Raw genomic sequence first — 14,808 nt, forward strand, 5'->3', positions numbered from 1 at the left:
TCAAAACCATCACCATCACCACACCAATACCAACACCCACTCAAGACTAGTATTGTACACTCAAAGTTCGATTCCCTCAACAAATTTCAACTCCACAAATCATATTTACAAACCTAATACCTACTGCCTTCACAAAACTAACAAACAGCGAAATCATCACAGATTACTCACGAATCGAAATCTTGAAGTTTGGATTCCCAAATATTCCAACATGATTTCCACATTAACTAGGTATTTCAAATTATCCTTCCCTTCAATCCTATTTGCAAACAAAAAAAAAGGTATCAAATCATATTGACCAAACAATGCAAACGCATCTCGTACATGCTATGAGAAAAACCAAGTCTGTTCTTTCTTCTACCCTATGAATATACTCAAACACCACCATCCCTATCCATACAAAAAGATATACTAAACCTTGTTTCCCACCTCAACGCTATGCTCAAGACAAAAACATGAGCCATAAGACCATCCCCATCCTAAAACACCTAACCATAATAATCCTACAAATTCCTATTCCCAGTTCCAATGAATCATGACATATCGTTAACCAAATCCATCAAAACGCTTCCTTGCCTTATATTCCCATTATTCATCGCTAAACCTCCTTTGATCCTCTTAGGCTGATGTTTTCCTTTGCTGCTCTTCGCAGCCATCGGTTCTTTTTTGGTGGGTATCACGCCCATTCGCGCGTTTTCCTTGTCTCCATCTTCATCTCCCTCGATATCCATCAAATCAGGTTTCTTTCTCTTCCCCATATCCTTCTCTACCTTAACCCACTGCGACAATCCTACACTCCCCTGCGTCGCAGTCCCCGACACCTCCCACCAATGTCCCATCAACTGCTCTTCCTTCAACTCATAAACCCACTTCTTCTCCTCCATCAACCTAACAAATCTGCTCACCATTTCTTCCTTTCTGTCTCCTCCATCATTCTCCCCCTTCCCTTTCAGCGTCCCTCTACTCCCCACAACTAACAACTTCGTCTTCGCTCTGGTGAAAGCCACATTAATCCTCCTCCAATCCTTCAACAACTCCCCAATATTTCCACCCTCATTACTTCTCACTAAGCTCAACACAATGACCTCCTTGTCTCTCCCTTGAAACCTATCTGCAGTATGCATCTCCACACCTTTAGCGGTACGGAGACTATCTTTGAGTAAAGCTAACTGAGAGCGGTAATGTGTCATGACCCCTATCTCCGTAGGATCGATACCGACTGCTATGAGAGAAGTAACAAGTTGTGTTACGATTCTAGCTTCCACGTCATTTACAGTTCGATTTCCCTTTTCACTTTCCCGCGCTATTTCGCCGAGACCATCGGTATCAACGAATGCTACGGTAACATCCGGATCCAAGAGATCGCGTAACCAGCATCTTCCCTTTTTCGGTTCGAGACAAATGTATTTTTGTGTACTGTGTAAGATACTACTGGGTGTGTGATGATTTGCTTTCAAAGCGTCCATATCGGGAATAACTATCTTACGATTAGCGACAGAAGTGCTACCGCATTTAAGACGACCGTTGTAAATGAGTGTATTGGAGAGAGCCATTACGTCGGCATTCATGCGGTATTGATGTTCGAGGTAGACGACGCTTTGAGGATGGGCGTCGGAGAGATATTTGAAGAGAGAGATATCTAGACCTCCTTTGCGGGCTTCTTCGTCTTTAACCAAGGGGGGAAGTTGGTTGTGGTCTCCGACAAGAATGAATGTGCGAGCGAGGCGAATTGGACCAACACAGACGGGTAGTGTAATTTGAGAAGCTTCATCTACTATGCAGTAGTCGAATGTACGTTCGTTGAAAATGGGATGGTTGATACCGAGGCAACTCGTGGCAATAATTGGTGTGTCATGCCAGACACTTCGAATTTCTTCCATGGTTTCTTTAGGATCCACAGCGAGTTTGGCAAATTCTTGAACATCGGGGTGGATCTTAGCTTTAGTGCCTAGACGCAGGATCGGGATTGAGTCATCGCGAAGTTTCAGAAGGATATTGTCTACAGCTGTATGAGTGTAAGAAGTGAGGAGAACGGATTTCCCTTGCGAAACAAGCGCTCGGATGATATGAGCAATAGTTGTAGTTTTTCCAGTACCAGGCATACCAAGTACTAGAGCATAATCCTGTGCGGACATAACTTTTTCGATGGCACGGCGTTGATCCACATTGATACAAGACCGATCTTTGAGTGTATACTGAGTGGAATGCGGTTTGAACTGAGGAGGATTGAGATCAACGACTAGACTTCGGATTTCGCGTGATCCGAATGGACCTTCGGTCATGATCTGGATGAGGTTATTCCGAACGGTAGCAAGACCATTACTGAATTCATCTTTATCGAGACGATAAAGAATTGGGTCCTCTTTAATTTTGCCAATAGAGTCCGCTGGAGTAGATCCTTCGGCAGCGACTTCCATGATACTAGCAAAGACTTGGTTGTTAATCTCATCGAATCCGGGTTGTCTGATGCGAGCATTGTGTAAACGTCGATCAACAGCGACTGTAATCCTGTTCTTGCGTACATTCGTAACGTAACCTTTGGCGAGAGCAAAATGGCCCTTTTCATCCGAGATAACAATTGGCTCTCCTATTATTATTTGAGAGTCCATGAAGGAAAACCCGGGAGGTGCGGTATTTTTTGATTTGATCATGGTGTATCGATATCGATTGATCTTTTCATTGTTCTGGTCTTCATATGCTGATCCCTCCTCAATTATAACGTTCGAGAAACATCGACCAAGCTTCTCTCGCTCCGAGCTCAACATAGTCCATAGTTCTCGACGAAACTTCAAGGAATCTTTCTCTTCTTTTGTAAGAAGATCATCCCATTTGAGGAAGAACTCTTTATGCTTTGGAGTAAGATGCCTAACTACTTCATCAAACTTCTCCTTCATACCGCTTGTCTCTCCAGTTCCATCATCAGCCAGCTTGTGATAAATGAAACAGGTATTCTTCGCATAACATCTTCCACACATGTTCTCCTTTTTGAGCATTGGTGGGAGTTGAGCATTTTTTTCACGAACAAAACACGCGAGCTCATTCCGCTGCATGATCATGTGGCGAAGTTCATGACGAATGGCAGGAATTCTAATGGTCTCCGAAGTTTCCATGTAGTACAAGATTCCATAAGCAATCTCAACATCATATCGATCAGATATGAGAAGATTGTAAAGCGCTGTTTGTGCACGGTTTGCAACACTGGGATTCTTGCCGGTCTTGACCTCAAAGGGTGCGGTGAGAGTTCTTTGCCCCTTTTCGTCTCTCATTGTGATTTGTACCGTAGCATCAATGTTACCTTTGAGACCATACATCGGAGACCAAACATGCTCCTCAACATCGAGAAGGTTACTGACACACATAGCCACAGCATCACCATTGCCAGCTTTTACTAGAGCTCCAGGCTGATGAACCAGGTTAGTATTCGGTACGGAAAATGGACTTTTACATACCTTTGGTTGGGACGACACAAACAATTCTGCCCATGCTTGTAATTCTCCCATTTTACTATGTAGATATTCTACAGCCTGGGGTATTTCAACCTTGATAACATACAAGTCTTCAAGATGTCTTTGAGCAAGCTTATCAATAAGCTCGCCAAGAAACATCCTATCCCAGCGATTAACAAGCATTGCAGCTTGAAATATCTCATGAAGGATTGTTCCATAAAGCATAGCTGGAGATGCTTCACCAGTGGCTTTGACCCTATCTTGAAGAACTGCACGACGAGTACACCCGAAAGAATCCGCTACTACAAGCGCAGAGATAAGATGGTCCGGGTGAAGAATGATCAAGCCAGAGTTATCATCTATGATACAAATTCCCTGTGCATCAAACTTGCCAATGATATGAACAAAAGCCTTTGTGGTCACAGGAGTATCAATCCAGGTGCCTCTGAGATACACCATTCTTTTGATTTTTGAGCGTTCAGGTTGAAGATAGAGTATCTCGTGGGTGGTTAGCTAAATCATGGCAAGAGTTTATAAGAATTTACCTTTTCTGGTTGCATTCTACCATTAACACCTTCATACTGATTATCATCTATCATGGTGACAAGATATCTTTGGATTGCGCGAACTTTTTCCATAGACTAGACATTTCTTAGCATTGAATTAATAATATATTGCTATGAATTTCTTGGACGTACAGGCATTAAGCTATTTGTTGATTGTTTTAGTGACTGCGTTGCTGCTATCTCTGCGGCCGCAAAATCTGAATCGTCTATATCGTCGCCATATTCATCATCGGACTCCTCCTTTCTAGCTGCTGCACCTCTCGGTCTTGAAGGTGGAAGTTCCACATCATCTACCGGAGCTGATCCTGCAAATGCAGCGTCGAAATCATCATCGTCCAAACCTTCACCAAATTCGTCGCTACTATCGCCCTCCAATGCTTTCGACGGGTCAGGACTTCTGGTTACAATCTGAGGTTTATACGTAGAGTGAGCTCTGGGCTTAATTGGCGATTCATATGTTTTCGGCGGTAGTAGTCGTGACATTGAAGCTGAAGGAGCCTGCGATTGTGATTCAATAGCTGAAAGTATCATTCCACCAATTTCGTCTAGACCATCATCGGAACCATAATCTGAATCGGCAGTGGCAGGTCTTTTTGGACTCGGTAAAGCAACATGAGATTCAACATTCGTACTTGGTGAGGAGGGCGGCTCGAGTCTCCTTTTTAAGGGCGATGTCCTCTTCTCAGTTCCTTTTCCGCCCAATGGAGAACTTGGTCCTTCAAATTGAAAATGACCTTTGTCGGGAAGAGGTGATGAGCTGGAAGGGCCACTAGAAATTTCCTTTGCCTTATAATCTTCCTGCAATCTCCTCATCAAACCCGGCGTATCGATATTTTTACTGTTTCCTATCCTGCTGGGTTGGTGTCTCTTGGGTTTCAATGGATTGCCAAGACTTCTTGATCTAGTCAATCCTCTAGGTGTATTTCCTCCCCTCGATGATTGTGGAGATGCGTTTTCCATAATTCGCGAGAGCTTAATGTCCTTAGTCTGACCCAATTTCATCCATACCTCGACTTCTGGCCCCGGCCTGGGAAAAGAATCTGCTTGCGAAGAATGACCTAGTATAGGTGAAGAACTCTGTGCCCTGCCAACATCATTATCGCCCCTCTTCCTCTTTCCCAATTTGCCGCTCTCTGGTTCAGGTAGTTGTTGACTATCCTTATTCGTATCCCAAATTATACGATCGTCAGGTGATACTGCTTTAAATGGTCGTCTGAAATCCGCATTCTGTGTGGGATCAAATCCCATTGAGGGCGTTGAAGGTACATCTGCCGAAGTAGAATCGTCAAGAAAGACATCTTCTTCTACAGAACTCTTCTCATCTTTTGATGAACCCTGCCGCCGCCTCTTGGAAGGCGTGGCAATTCTACTATCCGTCTCCGATGACACTAAATTTATAACCTCTTTCGAATCATCTCCCTTCCCAGGTTGTTCTCGATATTGAAAGTTGCTAAGTATATTCTTCGTGGTTGTAGAAACAGGTACCGGCGGTTTCTCTGCTAATGGTTTCACGGGAACTTTGGGCTTTTGTTGTTGGTTCTGGTAATTCTTGTTCCTCTGCCACGGCTGTCGAGACTGTGATTCAATTAGTTTCCATTTTAGTTCATATAATGATCATATGTTTGTAGTGTAATTCCACAGTCAGTAGAATGTATACATACGTGGTTCTCTTTTCCTGAATGATTAGTCTCAGAGAAGGACTTCTGAAGAGGCATTATATCTTCACAAAATACGAATTGGTACTAGAGTACATGAAAGATGATGTTATGTTATGGAAATATAGCAATATGAAAAGTAATCTGAATCATAAAGCCATTTGTAAAGTGTTAAATGTACGATAGCTGGGATGTGTATTGATTGATAGTTCTTGCACTTTGTGGAGTAGATTACGCGACTACGCGATTTAAGAGACGCGCTTTCCATTTTATGTGTATATTACTAGTCCTAGCGCGTGTTTTGAACCGTTATATCATTCCACCCCTGTCTTCATACTATTCGGTGATTTTATCTTTGATCCTCCGACTATCGGCTAAAGGTGGAGAAGCAGCGGAAGAGCTTAGAACCCCTGGGGTTGATAAGATTGTCATCGCACAGATTACACGAGATCAAAATAATTTCTCAACAGCGACAGCTCAGCTCAGATAATAGGTAATTAGATCAAGGTATGTTGTACTAATAACTCTTCAAATTCGACACATCTCTCTACAAAGGGCATTATACTCATTTCTAACCATTTTATAGTCCCAATCGCAATCATGTCGACCGAAAAGCCTCTTCCCTTCGTTTACCAGTTCGCTGCTGGTACGTTTTACCCCTCACCCCATATCATGAAATTGAGACTCACAAAGATAATATAGGTGCGATCGCCGGTGTATCTGAAGTAAGTTCTCTCTGTTGCATATCATACGAAACTTACAGAACCACGTATTTAAATTATGTGCCATTGCGATAGATTCTTATTATGTAAGTGCCCCTCAACAGAAGACAAGCATTTGCTACTGCATCATACTGACTCGTGCAGGTACCCGTTAGATGTCGTAAAGACTAGAGTGTAAGTTTTGAGTTCCTTTGCGCCAGTACATTGAGCAGATGTCAGACAGAACGTTAACGGAAGGATAGACAATTGCAGACCAGCTCCGCGGGGCCAGATGGCTACAATGGCATGGTGGATTGCTTTAGAAAGATCATTAAGAATGAAGGGTATAAACTCCCCATTAATACTAACCCGTCAATCTCAAGATGGGCGCTGATGTCTCATTCAAAGTGTCTCACGACTATACCGCGGAATCGAAGCCCCAATTCTAATGGAGGCTCCTAAACGTGCCACTAAATTTGCAGCCAACGAATCCTGGGGAAAGTTCTACCGTGATATATTCGGTGTCGCCAAAATGAACCAATCCCTCTCCATTCTCACTGGAGCTACCGCCGGAGCTACTGAATCCTTCGTAGTCGTCCCCTTCGAGCTCGTCAAGATCCGTCTGCAAGATCGCGCCTCTGCCGGAAAATACAGCGGAATGGTTGATTGTGTTACCAAGATTGTAAAGGCCGAGGGTCCATTAGCTCTTTACAACGGATTGGAAAGTACAATGTGGAGGCATATCTTATGGAACGCCGGATACTTTGGATGTATCTTCCAAGTCAAGGCGTTGATGCCCAAGCCCGACAATAAGAAGCAAGAAATGATGGTCAACATGGTTTCCGGAGCAATCGGTGGTACCACCGGTACAATCCTCAACACACCAATGGATGTCGTTAAATCGCGTATTCAAAATAGTCCCAAGGTTGCCGGATTAGCACCGAAATACAACTGGGCATGGCCAGCTCTCGGTACGGTGATGAAGGAGGAAGGTTTCGCAGCATTATACAAGGGATTCTTACCTAAGGTTCTCAGATTGGGACCTGGTGGAGGTATTCTACTCGTCGTGTTCACCGGAGTAACAGACTTTTTCAGAAAGATGCGCGCAGAGAAGGGACTATAGATCCGTTCGCCCGGTTGTGAAGGTGGGATGGAGAATGAAAAGAATGAGTGGGCCATTTTATCCTTGTATAGGTGTCTATATCATTTGAATAGAAGCGCAGGAAACATTTAGAAGGCATTACAAACAATTTAAGATTCAAGAGATATCATTTGATGTAAACAGAATACATATCACGAAAATTCACATTACTCAAAAGGATGAGATATTTGACTAAGGCTCGCCGAAACAACTTCACGCTCGCTCGATGTCTATCCATTTTCCTGCCCGCTAGGTATATATTTACTATTATACTCGTAACTCCACCGGCACCCAGTTGTCAGGCGCTTTCAAACTTCCCATCAACCATTTTCACGCAAGCCGTCCATTTCCGTTTGGCATCCTGTTCCCAATGCATATCTTCTGATTGCAGATCCCTGTTTGATCACATGCCTCCATAAATTTCACTTCTCATCCCGTATCTGATATGAAGTCGCGCCGCCTCACAATAAACTCTCGTATGCATCCAAGCCACTCTTCTTCTGTGGTTGCTGCTGCTGCTGCACAACCGGCCTTTGCTGTCCCATTCCCATTCCCATTCCCATTCCACCACTTCCCAGCCCACTTCCACTAATACTCGCAAATGCACTGTAGTTCCCTGCACCCCCAGTCCCCGCACTGGGTGGTGGAGGCAATGAAAAACTTGAGAACGCACTCGAGGCGCTTTGTGAACTGTTCAAGGCGGGCCTGGCTTGATTCATTTGGTTCATAGAAAGTGAAGACATTGAGTTGCTCATTGAAGAGAAGGAAGAATTTAAAGGAGGGGGTGAGATGGGTGATAAAGTCGAGGTTGTAGGTGTAGAGCCCCATGGGTTGGGAGTTGAGGATGCGGCTGCGCTGTTCCAGTTCAAAGTTGAGGTTGAAGGTTTGGGCGGAGGGAACGCGGATTGAGGTTGTGAGAAGGAAGGCTGGGGATGAGAGAATGAAGATTGTGGTTGTATGGGATTTGAGTAATTAGATTGCGGCTGAAGCGGTTGTGAGAACTGAGTAGCTGATGGTGTTAAAGCACCAAAGCTTGAGAGGTCTGGAGTGACTGTTCGTGATGTTGCTTGTTGTGGCCGAAGGACATTATTAATTGAGTTGGAAGGGTATGTAGGCGCTGTTGGCGATGGGGTAGACCAAGCAAAAGATGGTTTTGGTTGCGCCGACTGTGCTTGTTGAGCGTGGGGGCTTGTAGGATTAGAATCCCAACTGGAGTCTAAGGCGTTGTTTGATGAAGGTGCACCAGTTCCGCCTTTAACAAGTCGTTCGAAATCCATTTCGGGATCATCCGATCCCACGGCGGGTGGGAAAGCCGAAGCGGCGCCAAACGACATGAAATCATCGGTGCCATTTGCCCTTACACCTGCACCGTTACTACCGGAAAGCTCTTGCAACTTCTTTGTTTGCTCAGATTCGACCCGAACAGATAAGCTTTTAATGAGTTCCATGAAAGATTGGAATTGCTGCAGATTCAGGAGTGGCCCTAAACTCATATTCCATAATATCGGGAGAATATCCATGGCAACGAATTCTGCGTCGGCTATAGTACCTATCTGTCTAAGAACGTTTAAAGCAGCGACTGCAACAGCAGGTTCTTTTGTCTTGATTGCCCTAATCAGAGGTACTATTTTCTCCTGCATGGTATATTTGTCAAGGGGGGTAGATGTGTTTTTCTTGGCACCCCCAATGCCATCCAGACCATCATTGCTAGAAGTTGGATCATTTGAGCCACCACAAAGAACCACAAAAGCCTCTAGCCCTCGGACCTTTATTCCTAGACTGCTGGTCTTTGTGAACACTGAAGAGATGACTGGGAAAAGTTCATTCTTGATAGTAGAAAAATCTAGGATAGGAAGAACTACATTCAAGCTTCGCAAAGCAGCGTCTACAAGTGCATGCGTTGGCGAATCTATCGATATTGCTACTATGGGCAAGATATCTAAGGCAATTAGCACAATAAATCTGATCTTTGGCGAATATCTTACCATCTTTAAACTCTTTACCCGAACAATTGACTGATATTACTTGAATATGCTCCAACAATACCATCAGCCCAGCTTCCTTTGCAGCATCACGCTCGGTAGGAGGCTTGGGGTTATTCAAAAATATCTCCTTAAGCCTAGGCATGATCTTTTCGGTAAAAGGCCTTCTTCCGGAGGGCAATAATTCGATTATTTTGAAGATATTTTGTAAAATTAATGATATCAGTTCTCGGTCCTTCATTTCTTCTAACAAAGCCGGTAAAACCTTTTTTTCCATGACACTCTTTGGGAATGATGGTAACACCCTGGACAAACCACGCATGAATTGGGCCTTCTCGTTAGGAGTTTTGGCTGGTAGAGAGTCCAAGAATCGAATTGTAGATATCAAAATGTTATTAAAATAAGCGCTGTCCTGAAACTCTTTCGCGGTCATACGTTGTGCTGGACGTCTAGTGATCAATCGCGGTAGTACCTCTCCAGTCATATCTCTCGGCAATGGCTTTTTACATAAGAAGGTATTGCTAGATGAAGGGATGGTGGAAGATGAGGTAAATAGTCTTTTGTAACCAGATACGCTATTGTTGGACTCCAGTGGTGATGTATGAGGTGAGTTATAGAGAGCGACAATGAGAAGACCCAGTGAGAACATATCTGCTGAAACATTTAAATTCGAGTCTAGGACAAAATCTGGGGAACAGTAGTCGAGGTTGATCTGGACAGAACGAGGTAGTCGAGGATCGATGTTCAGAACCTCAGAGAGATTAATCGGTTGCACTGAAGATGCTTTAGTCGAATTGTCTGGCGGACTGCAAAAGCTGAGTCCACTAAGTTTCCAATCAGACTGCAATAATTAGTTTCAGCATATGCAAACATGCTTAAGAAACTTACCTTAGCATTCACAAACACAGCATCAGGAGTCAGATTCCCATGCACGAGGCCAGCATTATCGTGTAAAAACTCCAATGCTTTGCTGATCTGTAGAAGACCCTTTTGTATTTCCAATTCGTCTATCTCAACCTCTTTCCTCCTTCTGCCACCTTCCGAATCCTCTGTGACATATCGACTTGAGCGTCCGCCAATCCCACCAGCTCTTTCTTGTTCATCTTTTTCCTGTAGTAGGCCAGATAACGAGGCCGTTACGGTTTCCGTCGCAAATTGTAATCCTCCACCCCTCAATTCTTCCACCGGCTCTACCAGTTCCAGAATACTAGGATGCCGCAGCCTTGCCAAAGACGATGCTTCTTTCTTCAATCTTTCAATTACCTCCTCAGTCGCGCGCTTCATCGAGGTAGCACTCGATCGCCCCAAGGATCCTGCATGTGCGTCTAAGGCTTTGCGATCGAGGACAAAGACTGAAGCAGTCTTTCCTGTCGATTTCTTCTTCGCATCGTATATTTTCCATGGTCCTGAGTATGAACTGGGTGTGGATGAGACTGAGTAGTTCGAGTTGATATTCGAGGTGAAGGACTTCAACGCGGAACTGAACATCGTCGCAGCTCTCCTCCCACCAACACTAGAGTATCAAAGGATTGTCCGAACTTCTGGCGCATGAACCTTAAACCCTTGATAATTATATTGTTAGGAAGCTTATCTTGACTGGTATATTCTCGTTAAAGTGACTGTTGTTGATTTCCCCTTGGACTTTTCAAAGACGGTGGAATAATTTTGTTGTGGTCTCGCAACTGTTTCCTCCCTCTGGGTGTACAAAAATCGTAAGCCTTGTCAAAATAATAAAGGGACATCTACTCTGGAATTCGACCTCTCACAACGAGTGTTAAGCTTGTGATTTCAGGGACATGTTGCTTACATAAGTCTGCATAAGATTTAAATGTTATCTTTTTAATCCTTGCAATCTGATGGGACAAGATTATGCTGGCACTCCGCAATTCGGAGCCGGGAAGTGGTCACAGCATCTAAATTTATTTTGGACATTGAGGATTGAATGACTGACTCCGAGGACCATTTCAAAGCATAGGTGGGATCTTACTCATTTAAGAAGCTCAAGTTTCCCAATTCACATTTCGAAGTTCATCCCAACCTTTTATTCTTTGAAATTGATCAAAATGCTTCGTCAATTGTTCCCTAGAGGGGCAGCTTTCCCAAAGCCAAGCTCAAGAGTGTTGAGGCGATGGGAGGCTTCTTCGAGATTATACAGCATACAAGCAGAAGCTGCTTCTACGACGAAGCTACAAGACATCGACCCTACCAAATTGACTATAACGAAAAACACTACTCCTAATGAATTACTTCCCCCAAAGGAATTGGTATTTGGAAGATCGTTTACAGGCAAGCTCCTCGGAGATCTCACAAAATTGCCCATTGCTGACCGCCCATAGATCATATGCTTAGCATTGAATGGACAGCTTCAGATGGATGGTTACCCGCACGCATAACACCTTACCAAAACCTTTCCCTCGATCCCGCGTCCTGCGTTTTCCACTATGCGTTTGAGTGTTTCGAAGGCATGAAGGCATACAAGGATAAAAGCGGAAAGGTACGGCTCTTCAGACCTACCAAGAATATGGAACGAATGAACAAGTCCTCCGCTCGTATTGCTCTGCCGACTTTTGATCAATCCGCCATGATTGAATTGATCTCAAAATTCGTTGCTATGGAGAAACGATTCATTCCAGAAGAAAGAGGATATTCATTATACCTGAGACCGACTATGATTGGAACACAAAGAACATTAGGTGTTGGACCACCGGGTTCCGCTTTACTATATGTTATTGCTTCTCCCGTTGGGCCATATTACCCTACTGGATTCAAGGCTGTGTCCTTAGAAGCTACAGATTATGCCGTAAGAGCATGGCCTGGAGGAGTTGGAGACAAGAAATTGGGTGCGAACTATGCTCCATGTATCTTGCCACAATTAGAGGCCGCCAAGAGAGGGTTCCACCAAAACTTATGGTTATTCGGCGAGGAGGAGTATGTTACCGAGGTTGGAACCATGAACATGTTTGTGGCTATTAAGAATAAGGAAGGCCAAAAGGAATTGGTTACCGCTCCATTAGACGGTACTATTCTGGAAGGTGTCACGAGAGACTCTGTTCTATCTTTAGCCCGCGAGAAGCTGACTAAGGATGGATGGATTATTTCTGAACGTAAATACACTATGAGTGAGTTAGCAGATGCATCAAAAGAAGGTCGATTATTAGAGGCGTTCGGGGCAGGAACTGCAGCAGTCGTCAGTCCAGTGAGGAACATCTCATGGAAGGGCAATTTGGTCGAGTGTGGATTGAGACCAGATCAAGAAGCTGGTGAGATCGCATTGAAAATGAAGGAATGGATCGAGGCTAGACAATATGGTGATGAAGAGCATGAGTGGAGTTATGTTGTACCTAATTAACGAGCTATATATGTGTATGTATTCATAGAGCCGGATGAATGGAAAAGCGAAAAATGGGATATATATTAGTCATACTTTGAACTTTCAAATTCACATTGTGAAATGCATTCTTGTGCCGGAGTTTGAACAGACGAATGGAAACATGATCGAGGTTGAAGAGTCATCAGATCCAACGATGACCAGATAACAATCCTACCCTTAAGAGCGGTACGCGGGTCTTTCATCGAGTTCCAGAATTTTCACTTTTTATTCACCACATGCCGAACGAAATTCACAGTAAGCTCATGTTGGTGCCAAGTTCCTTAGGAAAGAAAAGAAAAGAAACTCAATAATATTCCTTCGTTCTATTAGCACGCATAATATTCCGTGCAACCCGTACATCTTGGAATTCTGCGCAAGATGTTCATAGCCTTCCATCATCAATCCTTCGTATGTACAACTCCCCTGCTCCATCAGTCTTCGTCCTTGAGCGCTCCATCCAGTTCCAGATTCTCCATTGTAACTTGCGTGCCCAACAGTACAATGGTTTATGATTTGTCTTCTGGCTCCTTCAAGATCCCCTCGGCTTCTAACCTTCTGCGTGCTTCTTCTAATGCCCATGTTTGTATCCTGTGAATGATAATTAGCGGCTGTTTGGATTTTGTGTATGATCATGTATCTGTAGGAGCCCATGTTCTCAATTTCCCTCGCTCCATTCTTGCCACAACCCCTCCACCCCTCTTCTTAAAATCCCTGGTCTTTCAGTCCATACCAAATTTTCCCAAAATCAACCATTTCACCTTCAAACTTTCACCCATAGTAAGATCCCACAGAAATAAAGAAATAAAAAACCTACGAGGTATCTGGCTTGACCGCATAACCCACAATTCCAAAAGCACAAGTTCCAAAAAACCCGTACACCCATAAATTTTCCCATCCCTCTTTCTCGGCCTTCTCTCCAGGTTTCACTCCAAATAACCATCCGCTCGGTGGCTCATAGTGGTCACCATGATCTGCTGACTTTCGGGCTGCGGTGATAGACAAATTTCGTGCTTGGTTGAGAACTGCTGATTGTGTGCGGACGATGGTGCTGGTAGCGCGAGGAATGGCGCGTGTAAAAGACATTTTCGAAAAACTCGCGATAATTGGAAAAACGAATTGCGATGTGACGATTTGCGGGAAAAAGAGAGAGTGCTGGTGGAGTTGTTGATGAGATGGTGGTGATGATGAGGTTGTGAGGGTTGATCGGTAATATTTAGCCAAGACGCTAATTTTCCGCTCCGCCGGTTGCTTGGAGTCGCTCCCGAAAATGAGCCAAAACTTGAAAACGATCTCCACAAATTGGACAGGTTGTCTTAGTAATCTGCATTCTTACATGAATGATTGTGGTTGGCTCTTGAACCTCACCTGCAACCTCTTCAACGTCAACCTTCTTGACTTTCTTGTTGTTGACCTTCTCCAAAATCTTCTTCTTACAAAACTCATATGTGTCAACGACTTTGTTGTTCAATCTGAACAAAAAGAGTTTGCCCAACCAAAGAAATTCATTTGGAGCACTCATGATGGTTTTTGTATGTGACTTTAAGGTAATGTGGTGAGAGGTATTGGTAAGGAATGGTTGTGAAAAGAGTTCAATTGAGTTTGTTCAAGGTTGTTGATCTGAGATTGTTTTTGGAAGAACATTTCTGGAACTAATTTGGAAATTTATCTGTGGGAGAAACCTTAGTACTCCTCGGCGCCGAGAGCATCACCTTCAATGTGATGTGGGAATGGTTCATGGGAATGGTCCTCGGAGACAACTGTCCATGATCTTGGTTTCAGTCTTCAATCCATGCTGGTCTCTCTTTTGTTATGGCTTTCGTTTGAAGCCAGACACTATCTCAACAATGTTACTGGATGCAATACCGAATGTGCAACTGCTGCATTTTGGTGGATGTATTACACACTTCAACACATGTTTGGCTCAGTTCCCTCTGTTCTCTGTGTTGC

At 43.9% G+C, this 14,808-nt stretch overlaps 6 protein-coding genes across 6 annotated transcripts; 2 read left to right on the forward strand and 4 right to left on the reverse strand.

The window, feature by feature from the left end:
- Nucleotides 1-533: 533 nt before the first annotated feature.
- Nucleotides 534-5,727, reverse strand: EAE98_002626 (uncharacterized protein; the record flags this gene model as incomplete). The annotated part of the gene is made up of 5 exons (XM_038950246.1): nucleotides 534-3,401; nucleotides 3,450-3,944; nucleotides 3,992-4,087; nucleotides 4,145-5,587; nucleotides 5,674-5,727. 5 exons carry the CDS (start codon nucleotides 5,725-5,727, stop codon nucleotides 534-536), a joined length of 4,956 nt encoding a protein of 1,651 aa, XP_038813985.1.
- Nucleotides 5,728-6,267: 540 nt separating this feature from the next.
- On the forward strand, nucleotides 6,268-7,491 carry EAE98_002627 (uncharacterized protein; the record flags this gene model as incomplete). Its single annotated transcript, XM_038950247.1, has 6 exons — nucleotides 6,268-6,313; nucleotides 6,370-6,392; nucleotides 6,465-6,475; nucleotides 6,534-6,563; nucleotides 6,632-6,712; nucleotides 6,777-7,491. The coding sequence occupies 6 exons, from the start codon at nucleotides 6,268-6,270 to the stop codon at nucleotides 7,489-7,491; spliced, it is 906 nt and encodes a 301-aa protein (XP_038813986.1).
- Nucleotides 7,492-7,970: 479 nt separating this feature from the next.
- Nucleotides 7,971-10,979, reverse strand: EAE98_002628 (uncharacterized protein; the record flags this gene model as incomplete). The annotated part of the gene is made up of 3 exons (XM_038950248.1): nucleotides 7,971-9,448; nucleotides 9,495-10,332; nucleotides 10,380-10,979. The coding sequence occupies 3 exons, from the start codon at nucleotides 10,977-10,979 to the stop codon at nucleotides 7,971-7,973; spliced, it is 2,916 nt and encodes a 971-aa protein (XP_038813987.1).
- Nucleotides 10,980-11,554: 575 nt separating this feature from the next.
- On the forward strand, nucleotides 11,555-12,840 carry EAE98_002629 (uncharacterized protein; the record flags this gene model as incomplete). Its single annotated transcript, XM_038950249.1, has 2 exons — nucleotides 11,555-11,777; nucleotides 11,828-12,840. The coding sequence occupies 2 exons, from the start codon at nucleotides 11,555-11,557 to the stop codon at nucleotides 12,838-12,840; spliced, it is 1,236 nt and encodes a 411-aa protein (XP_038813988.1).
- A 527-nt stretch (nucleotides 12,841-13,367) lies between these two features.
- Nucleotides 13,368-13,944, reverse strand: EAE98_002630 (uncharacterized protein; the record flags this gene model as incomplete). The annotated part of the gene is made up of 2 exons (XM_038950250.1): nucleotides 13,368-13,449; nucleotides 13,676-13,944. The coding sequence occupies 2 exons, from the start codon at nucleotides 13,942-13,944 to the stop codon at nucleotides 13,368-13,370; spliced, it is 351 nt and encodes a 116-aa protein (XP_038813989.1).
- A 142-nt stretch (nucleotides 13,945-14,086) lies between these two features.
- On the reverse strand, nucleotides 14,087-14,380 carry EAE98_002631 (uncharacterized protein; the record flags this gene model as incomplete). Its single annotated transcript, XM_038950251.1, has 1 exon — nucleotides 14,087-14,380. One exon carries the CDS (start codon nucleotides 14,378-14,380, stop codon nucleotides 14,087-14,089), a length of 294 nt encoding a protein of 97 aa, XP_038813990.1.
- Nucleotides 14,381-14,808: the final 428 nt, after the last annotated feature.

The sequence above is a fragment of the Botrytis deweyae genome, assembly GCF_014898535.1.
Source record: "Botrytis deweyae strain B1 chromosome Unknown BDEW_004, whole genome shotgun sequence".
Taxonomy (NCBI): domain Eukaryota; kingdom Fungi; phylum Ascomycota; class Leotiomycetes; order Helotiales; family Sclerotiniaceae; genus Botrytis; species Botrytis deweyae.